Here is a 10,468-nt window from a genome sequence, read left to right as displayed (position 1 = left end):
GGGGTGGACCATTGAGGGAGGATCACCTGGATGGGGGGAGGGGTCCTCAGGGTGTGGGACACCAACAGATTGGACACGGTATCCCCCTTCTTTCAACACCTTTTCCCAATCCTACCATGTAGGACATTCAAAACCACTGCCTCCCCCTTTTTCCGATACAAACACTTTTCGCACGACATACCAGAGCTTTTTAGCTGACATGTCCCAATACAAGGGTCAGGTAAATTCAGGCAATTGATCAGAATAACACACACACCTGACAGCCCTTTCCATTCCCCACTGGGATAAAAGGTGGAGCAAGAGAGCACAGTACAAGCAAGGCAGACCGCGCAACAAGACAGCTCTCCGGACCAAGTTAAAAAGGAGGCGAAAGGCAGCAAACATCGAGAGGCTGACTAGGAGAGACAGTACCTTGCCCTCTTCGACAAAACCCAGCAAACCCTCAGAGGAAAGAATCATAAGGCTGAGGACAATAGCCCAGGTGTGCTGCAGCAGATGTCAACGGTACACTGAGCGTGTCGATGCTGATAAGCAGAAGCAAGGAAAAATCCTGCTACCATAGTACCGGCCTCGACTCCAGTTACGAGGAAAGCCAACGGGTTCATCACAGCCGGTGAGCTGATAAGAGCCGGGCTGTGGTCAATGAAAGACGCAAAGTGGCAAGATTTAACCAAGTTCAAAGAACTGTAAAAGTGATATGGGGAGACGGCAAGGGAAGTGAATCCCGTACCACATTAAAATTAAATGTAAACGTGAAGTTGGCAAGTGTGAACCTGGACGAGGGGTGCCAATGAGAAGGGGGGGCAAAGCCTAAAGTCCCAAGAAACAGTGTGTTGACAAAGGTGAACCCGGCCGAGGGATGTCCACTGGAACTGTTTAAAAAGGCATTAAGATTGTGAGCATAGGAAAAGCCATAGTGAACCCGGAGGAGGGAGGCTGAAAGTAAAGAGGGGTCAATGCCCAGAAGAGGGGTACCCAGGGGTGAAGAATCATCACCCCAAGTAAAACCAGGAAACAAACTTACATTTTGTTGATAGAACTTTTGTTTTGTTAGGCGCTCGAAGGTAAGAGACTTTCAAGGAAACAAGACTTGGCCATCAACAGTCCTGATGGCTGCAAGTGGTACTGTTGACTCGTGCTGGGAGAGCTCGAGTGTGTACTGTGCTCCAAGATCCCATACTACCCCGTGCTCAAAACATGGAGAAGGGAGATCCAAGCTACCGTATCCTGACATATTATTTGTGAACACTTCTTTCTTTTCTTGAAAGCTGTCCCACACCCTTTTTGTATTAGTTGTAAGGTTTGGCAATAGGTTTCCTGGTATAGGCCATTTTTCTTTGACACAACGCCACAAGGACTGCCTTATTTTAATTTGATGGTCGACGCTTGATCCCATCTTAGATTTAGGTTTAGATTAGGCATTTTTCCAACCTACATACAGTTTAATAAACACTCTTGAACTGTGATCACTTGTGTCTGCCTTTACTGTTGCCACCATGAGTTCCTTATACCTACCTGAAAAGAGCTATGTATCTGAGAAAGGGAATTTTTAAGGGAATGGCTAATGTTTTAACTGTACTGAATAATATGGTTTTAACATCCTTGTAAAAAGTCTTGTCAATGAGTATGCCGTTTTCTTTCGATTTTGTGTGTGTGATGTACTGACTATTGTTTATCCTTTTTTTAGCTGTTTTTGATGTTTGGGTTTGATGGATGCTTAATCCGAATAAACTTTGAATGATGATACTTTGTTTATATTTGATGTAACCTTTATTCATGCTTGCTTGTTGGTTAGGAAGAGCTCTGTGCTATATCATTTGAATAAATATAGTAACCTGATTGTCCTAATATGGTGGAAAAGCAGCACTAATCTTTTCTTTCAGCAACTATGATTAATAAAATAAGCATAAATATTGGCAATATCCTCATTATGCTCTCCAGACTGAAAATATGCTGTTATTTGCTAGGATCGTTGACCAAAATTATTAATGTGTTGCAAAGGCACTAGTGGATCCTATATCGTAGTTTAACAAATGACTAAATTACCACCACTTTTCTCACACAGACAAATGACACGTTTTGGTGGAATTACTGAGTGCTAATTCTGCCGATTTTTGAGGCAAAGTGGATGATTTTCCTCCATAATCTGTGGAATTAACACTCAGTAGTTCTGCTGGTGGTGATTCTGCCAAAAATCCCTGATGGAGCCCTATGTACTCCATAATCCCACCATTTATAATTCTGTGGTAAACCCACTGGTCCAAGTGGCAGTTACCATAACCGATTTGGGCAATATTTTGGCAGATTTACCTCAGAAATACCGCCAAACTCGGAATGAGACCCTACATGTGCTAAAAAGTATTTTGAATAAATAAGTGTTGATCTGCAGCAATTCCCTAGAATAATTGGGCAGTACGGCATAGCTAAGCAATTATATTGGGCCTTATATTCAAATGTTTTGGTTCCTTTAGACCAGTGTATTATTCTAGAGCTAGTCCTTCCTTCAAATGTATTCTTTGGTGTCTGACAAGAGTTCCTTTTCGACTGAAGCTTTTGCCACACAGAGAACATTGAAAAGGCCTCTCCCCTGTATGTGTATTTTGATGTTGCATAAGAACCTCCTTGAGTCTGAACCTTTTTCCGCATACAGTGCACTCATAAGGTCTCTCTCCAGTATGTATTTTTTGGTGTCTTATAAAAACTTGCTTGTGATGGAAACTTTTCCCACATATGACACAATTATAAGGTCTATCCCGAGTGTGGGCTCTCTCATGCCATGGATGTTTTGGCATTGCAGAAATGCTTTCCTCTTGCCCAATATATGATCCATGTTCTTTTGATGGTTGTGTACTCTGGTCTTCAATGTTACTTTCACCTCGCCATATGCCGTGCTGGTTTTCGGAACATGCATATGGCCTCCAACTTTGCTCTGGGTTTGACTCACTTGGGACAAAATTGGCATTCCTCATGACGCTCTGATATTCCTCTGATTCATTTGACTTTTGTAGATTAGGTATTTTCGGATCGAACATGGAGTGTGCTGGATAATGAAAAACAATGTCCTCTTGTTTACTTTGGTCTCTCACTTCCTGGTCATTTACTAACCAATCATTGCTCGTAGACGGTATTCTTTTGACAAAGCGTTTGGCCACCTTTGCTTTGATCTTTCCTGCTGAAGGTCTCCTTCGTTTTAAGTTGTCATCACATTTGAACAAATGTGCAATCCCCTTCTTTCGTTGCATGCTTCCATCATCTGTGGAAACAAAATTGAATATTGATGATTAACTTTTTTACTCTTACAATTTTGATGGATGTTAAAAAGAAAATTGAATCTGAACGGTACATCATTTATAAGGATGTTGGTATTCCACAAAACTGCTTTTTCTGAGTTTTGTTTTTTTATAGTTCTGTAACATTAGCTGGGGAATTATGTGACAAATATGCATAATGATCAGCAGTTGCCAACATGTAACTCTCCGCATGCCAATGAGTAGCTCCCTAGCATCTGCAGGCGCAGGTTATGGGCACCCGGACACGGGGTCTTCTTTGTCTGCTTCTAACGATACATTTGAGGGAACAGCTTTGGCAAAAGAGGCCACTCTGTATTTTCACCAGGGACAAAGTAAGCAACAGCGGGAAAGGGAGTGCAGTGGGCATGCAGCTAACTATTACAATGAAAAACACTCAATTACGGGGCCAAGGATATAGAGGGAAAGAAAGTAGGGTAGAACCAGGGAATAAAGCAAGGTGGGGTGTTCAGGCAGCATTGATGTAGCTGTAATGTGACCCCAGATAGTGGTGCATTTGAAGTTGGACAAGGAAACCAAATGCCATATAGGGTAGTAACCCGAAACTACAACATTTACAAGAAAGCACTACATAAAACAAATGTTTTATATAGACTTTTAGCAACCATTACAGGTAGAATAGACGTTTTTGAAAAACATATTTTGAAACTTAAAAAGTAGCTGAATTTAATGTATAGGGTTATTTGTTTCGTTTGTGGTGATAAAATCAACTCTTTCACGGAGCATAAGTTGCATAAAAATAAATCAAGTACTTCTGCCTTTAGAACTGTTTTCTAGTTACTCTTTGCAATCCATATGTGGCATTGGTTGAGCCTATTGTAAATAAAGGATGATCCCAACCTTTTTTTTATCGAAGATTAATATAGAACCTGTGTCCTCTTTTAACCCAAATAAGGCTGAGCCTATAAAAAGCAAACATTTTCAGCTATTAGATATGTAGTTGTGCCAGAATTCTCTTTTTCTGTAAAAAAAAAAAAAAACATACACTGATTGCTTTCCTGTGTGGCTTTTTTAGTTATTAGTTTTTGTGGTAGTTTTCATTGATCACATGCAGTTTTCATTACAGAAAAGTTTGGAATCCTTCACTTACATTAATGATTTTCTAGGCAAATAAATATGTATGTACATGCACATTTTATTATCACCAGGCGGTAAAAATGACAGCCAAGAGTCGAAAATAACTGGATTATCCTTTGTGCATTTACCTCCATCCCTTACACTACATTAGCACCCTGTGTATCCGTTTTAGTTATTTTAGAATTACTTTAAAAGTTTATTGAAGCAGATGGAAAAAGACACTTTCAGGTGTTTATAGTGACTGCGAGGTTGTGTATCTGCATTTAATGCACTAAAAATAAAAATAAGGAATTCAGCTGCATCTTTTTTATCCACTTCATTGATATAAAAGTTGTTGTCCTCAATATTCAAGTGTCTATGAGAGATATGAGAAATGAAATTAAATCAGGAAATCTCAGCACAATATTGGAATATGATCTGCACTAGTTCTTCTCAGGTACTCTCAGCCTTCATTATATTCAACAAAAAGTAGTACACCAATTGTATTGTCCCCCAAACCGGATTTGTGCTAGTAAACGTCTACCCTCTAATGAATATTGGTATTGTTCATCATAATTAGTTTATTCAGATAAAAAAACTATCCATTAAACAAACACATGACATAGCATAAAAACATAGACAAAATATACATTATGGACAGATCACTCACACAGACATATTCATAAAAACTCCGAAAATAAACATTAAAACCACACATTAACCAATTTGTAAAATACAGTATCCCATCCTCGTAAAAACCCCCTTCTTCTATACATGGCAGCCTTCAAATACGAGCAAAGGGCCCATGCCGCCAGTTCAGTTCCTGCCGTCAAAAGGAACATCTTAGCGGGTCTGTACTGCCGCAAATCCATAAATTGTATAATCTGCAATATTGTCAGTTTTCTAATCTCACGATAGCCTGGGGAAAATAAGATAAAGTGGCTCAGATTCTCATCAGGAGCACCACACACAGGGCAGCTCGGCTCATCTGGGTATCCAGGCCATTTCACTGTATTTCCCCCCCAACAGTAAGCAATCAAATCTTGCCCTAGTAATAAGCCAGCTTTGATGCTTTTTCCCAGCCCAGACAAGACATGGTTGTAGATTGGGAATCCCGCTTACGAGTCTGTGATAGCTATCAGCATGTGTCACCCGTGCAACCAAGGCACGTTTGGCCTCAATCTCTCGGGTCACTGCCTCCTTAAATGTTTTTCCTTCTAGCGGCAATAACACTGCATCAGGAGGAAACTGAGCAGGAACATCACACAGACACAATAGATCTTTAACCGTCTTTAGCCAAGGTATTTTGGCCCACCTGTCCCTGATCAGCGTATTTCTTAGAATTAAATGACAAAGTTGCGTTATTACTTCCCCAGAGTCTCAGCCATAACTTACTTGGGGCAACTGCGCAATCATCCTCCAAATAAGCCATCCCCAGTTCCCTATGGCTCGAGGCACAGGACGAAGAACCTGGGAGTCCCAAAAGATTTTGGAAAAAATGGTTTTCCTTACCCTGAATATCGCCCGGTTTACAATAGCCCCACAGCACCCCTCCATGTTTGGAGTAGCTGCTGTGGTTTGCGAGGTATAAACCTTAAGAGCTGAATGCTTGAGATGTCCCTTACATATTGATAAAATACGAGATAAGCCCCCCATAATATTGGCTAATTTTCCAGGACTGCTTTTTCACAAGAGCACTGCCCGACAAGGACTCTGAAAACCTTACACCCAAATAATCGTATTCAGGAAAAACAAACTATGGGGCGCATTTTGATGAGCCTCCTTCCCCATTCCAGCCCATCACTGCTGATTTAACAGTTTTAATCTTAAGACCCAGTCCAGTCATGAAGGAAGCATCGGCATCTACCAGGATTTGTAGGGCTCTGGGGCTTCTGGCCATAAGCACCACATCATCGACATATCTTAATACCGGAAAAGGCCTATCCCCCCAGACACAAAAAGTCTGTGCCAGTGTTCAACAGGGCCTGCAATAAACCATTTATGTACAGGGTAAAGAGTATAGGAGCAAGCACACACCGCTGCCGAACCCGCAGCCCTATATTAAAATACTCATTAGACCTTCCCCCACGTACAAATCGGACATTGGCTCTATTATCAGTTTGAATCTCCTGCAATACCCCCAGGATAGCCTCAGGAAAGCCCACGGACTCAAGCACAGCCCATGGTTTCGACCAGATGACTTTGTCGAAGGCTGTGCTTAAGTCCATAAAGGCGAGATAGTGTCAGGAATCGGTCCGGGATCAACAGGAGTCGAACTAAGCCGGCTCCCTCTCCATCGTCTCAGACACAACAGGAACATTCTATATGGTGTCAGCGCTCACGATCCCTTCAGATTCCTCGTAAAAGAGGGTTACTTCAAGGCCACAAGAAGTTGGTAAAACCTCGTCCCTCCGTGTTGTTGCGTTGGCGGTTGCCATGGAGATAGGGCAGGCACATCGACCCGCACCACGTCAGCCGCACCTTTAGGTCATGTGACCGCAGCTAGATAAACTCTAGCCGGCAGCAAACTCGTTGCTTCTGATTTTGAATTTGGAGTCTGCTGCGTATCCTGAGATATTCCTTGTTTTGCCCGCCATTTTGGATTCTTGCCTTCCTGTCTCTGCCTCGCTACTTTTGCCCCTGCTTCTACCTCGCACTTGTAATTTCCTCGAAGTTACGGCCTCTGTGATTGGAATCTCCATTGTTCTCCCTCCTCCTATCTATGCTTTTCCCCTTACCTGTTGTCTTCCTGCTCCTTCCATCTTTCCAGCCTACACCCAGAACTATTCCCGTTCCGCTCTGCTGCTTCATGTTGCCAAACTGGACCGCACCCAGGAACTGCCATTTGCCTCATGCTTTTGATCATCAATACCTCCCGTTGCCGAATTGGAATTCCTCCTGGATTGCTTTGCCTCACGTTTTGTCCTGTGAAATTCCTTCAGTTATCACCCGGACTGCCTTATGGATTGCTATTGCCTCTCGTGTGATCAACCTTGTTTATAACTCATCATCGTGGACTGCATAGGATTGCCTCCTGTTTGTGGGATCCACGTGACTATTGCTCCTCAACCAGACTGCCAGTACACTACTCCTCTCCTCTTCCCCGGTACGGACTAGAGACTGCCGTGGTACCATCAGGGGCTGAGGTCGGAGCGTCCTCGTTTCGTCAGGTATTGTACTTCCGACCCTTAGGCCTACGCGTGCCAGCGGGAATAGTCCTACCCCCCTGTACCTGGCGGTCTTACTGGAGCATTGGTTGTTTCTGGAATACTTGCTGTCAATCCCATGGTAAGAGTGTCTGTATTTATTCTTGTTTCTGCTTTTCGTTTCACGTTGTGTGAGTATTAAGGATTCTTGTTTCTTGTGTTTTGTAACAGCTGTTTTCTGGTCCTTGTGAAGTCGGCATAAAAAGCATTAATTGTGTCAACTGGAATACTGTCGCACCCGAGAGAGTCTACTGCCACGCGTTTTTTGGGTCCATTCTTCCAAACAATTGATCGCTGGTGCTGGTTTACTTGTATCCAGACACAGGGTTACATTGTAGGGTAGAATTCTTCGTCTACACTACGGGGGCAAATTAAGAAGGCAATCTCAACAGATAGACCACCTTTCCCCTGCAAAAAAACATATTTAGACACCAGGCGGTACAGATTCAATGCTTGTTCCAAGGTTCCTAGGCCAGGGCGAAAACCAAACGGAATATCAGTCAAAATCACGCTGTGAGCCAACTCTCGATGTATCCCAGCAGAACCCGACCAAAAATGTTGAATGATGTATCCAAAAGCGATATGGGGCGATATGATGCGGGAAAGGTTACCTCTCCCTTTTTCTAAAAATGGGGAAAATAGTCGCTGACTTACAAGAAGGAGGGTAATACCCTAAACTAATACAAGCGTTACATGGGTGCCCCTCTGTCCCAGCGCATCGTTAACAACTGGATCTCCCTTAATGAATTCCCAGAAGGCTTTAGCATCTTTCACCCTGTTTACCTCCAAGAATGCTTCCCATGCTTGGGCTTCCAATGCCGTTTTCCTTCGCACAATCGCCTTACGGTAATCGGTACGAGCTAAAACGGTGTTACATCTGTCCGTCATTGGACATTTTAAGGCATTTAGAAGAACAAGTTACTTAACCCTGGTAACGTTCTTTCAATTGGATGTTCCTCCCACGCATTCCTCATTTTGTGATATAATACCTCGTCAGCTTTGCTGCTTGAGAAAAAAGAAAATGCTCGGCAGAAGGCACTGTATGTGATGCTGTCGCGTCGAGGGCCTCCGTCGAGCGTCAACATCATCGTCAGGATAAATAGCGCATGCAGAGCCCATTGGCTTCAGTTCTGTTTTTCTGTTCCCCTTTTGCAAGGAATTTAGCAGGCGTACCCAAGACCGCGAGCTCCCAGAAAGTGTAATGCACGTAAATTGTATGGCAGGGTAGGCTGGGAGGGGCGATTAGGAATACATGGGAGGAACATCCAATTGAAAGAACGTTACCAGGGGTAAGTAACTTGTTCTTCGAATGGATTGTGTCCTCCCATCTTGTGATTGACTCCCAAAGCAGTGACAATTTGGAGGTGGGAGTATTAATCAATTTAGTCATGGACTGAATGGAGAATGGCCTTAGCAAAAATTCCTCCTTGAGTGGAGGAAGAATCCAAATGTTTGAGAAATGTGTGAATGGACGACCAAGTGGCCGCTAAACAGATGTCATTTATTGGGACACCCCTTTGGAGAGCCGTAGAAGTTGCCATGCCGCTTGTAGAATGGGCTCTTAGCCCTTCTGGCGGATCCTGTCCCATAAGTCAATGACATCCTCCAATGGCCAGTATGATCCACCTGTATATAGTTTGCTTGGTTACTGCCAGAACCAATTTGGGGCCAGTATACCCAATAAATATTTGATCATCCTGGCGAAATTTAGCCATTCTTGAAATGTAAAATCTTAGAGCCCTTTTCGGGTCTAGCCTATGCAGTCTCTCTTCCTCTTTGCCTGGTTGAGGGGGAGGGTAGAAAGTTGGTAACGTTATCTTCTGCGACAGATGGAAGTCGGAGACTACCTTCGGTAGGAATTATGGTTTCACCCTCAGGATGACTTTATCTTTATAGGAAGTAGTATTAGGAGGCTTGCAAGAAAGAGCCTGCAACTCACTTACGCTGCAGGCAGATGCTATTGCGATAAGTAGCACTGTTTTCAATGTTAAGAGCCTTAAAGGACATTAATTTAAAGGCTCTAATGGGAAACATGACAGGAATTTTAACACAAGGTTTATGTCCCAAATAGGTAAATGAAACAATCAAGGTGATTTTGAAATAGGAGACGTCTTCAGAGGAGCGCTTAAAAATTGAAAGCGCTGCCAGATATCCTTTTATGGTTCCAATCTGGAGCCCCAGATTGGCTAAATGCAACAGGAAAGAGAGCAATAGGTGTGCCACATTGGAATGGACCCACATTCTTATCCTTGCACCAGTTACTGAATTTATTCCAACGACACCGGTACAAGGATTTGGTTGGTGGCCTTCTGGCCAAAAGCAAAATCTCCATTACGTCATCCGGGAGGTCCCAATCCTTGTATCTCAGCCTCTCAGAAACCATGCGTAAAGGCTGAGTGTTTTGACCTCTGGATGGAGAACCAGACTTTCCTCTTGCGAGAGAAAATCGTCTCTTTGTGGAAGACGTATTGGAGGGCAGATGGACATGTCCAGAAGGTCTGAGTACCACGCCCTACTGTGTTGTCCGTCATTATCAGGACGTTCTTTCCCATACAAATGGCAGAAAGGCCTTTAGTGCTAACCTGATTGCCCTCTGGTCCAAAAAGTTGCTATGTAGTCTGGGCTCCGATGGAGATCAACGACCAGTGATTGTCATTTCGTTGGTGTGGGCTCCCCACCCCGTGAGTGAGGCATTCGTCACTACCGTATCTCCCGCCATGGTTGCCAAAAAGATCCTCCCTTGAGAATGTTGTCTTTCAAAGCCCACCATAGAAGGTCCTGAGCAACTCTGCTCAGAACTTGCAGTTGGTCTGACATATTCCCTGAGAATTGGGACCACTGAGTCCTGAGAGCACATTGAAGGGATCTCATTCTCAACTGGGCCTCTAGCACCTGAAG

The 10,468-nt window shown here is 43.4% G+C and overlaps 1 protein-coding gene across 1 annotated transcript in view; it reads right to left on the bottom strand.

Moving 5' to 3' along the window:
* Positions 1-1,747: 1,747 nt before the first annotated feature.
* The window catches only part of LOC138521155 (zinc finger protein 684-like), a 227,747-nt gene continuing 219,026 nt past the window's right edge, over positions 1,748-10,468 (bottom strand). The window contains exon 6 of the mRNA XM_069633734.1: positions 1,748-3,253. Within this exon, the coding sequence (XP_069489835.1) occupies positions 2,481-3,253 (773 nt within the window). The 3' untranslated portion in view covers positions 1,748-2,480. The remainder of the gene's footprint in view (positions 3,254-10,468) is intronic.

This window comes from Ambystoma mexicanum, chromosome 13, assembly GCF_040938575.1.
Source record: "Ambystoma mexicanum isolate Mex_15411 chromosome 13, UKY_AmexF1_1, whole genome shotgun sequence".
Classification (NCBI taxonomy): Eukaryota; Metazoa; Chordata; class Amphibia; order Caudata; family Ambystomatidae; genus Ambystoma; species Ambystoma mexicanum.
Note: the sequence above shows the minus strand (reverse complement) of the source record. Positions and strands in the feature narration are given on the sequence as shown.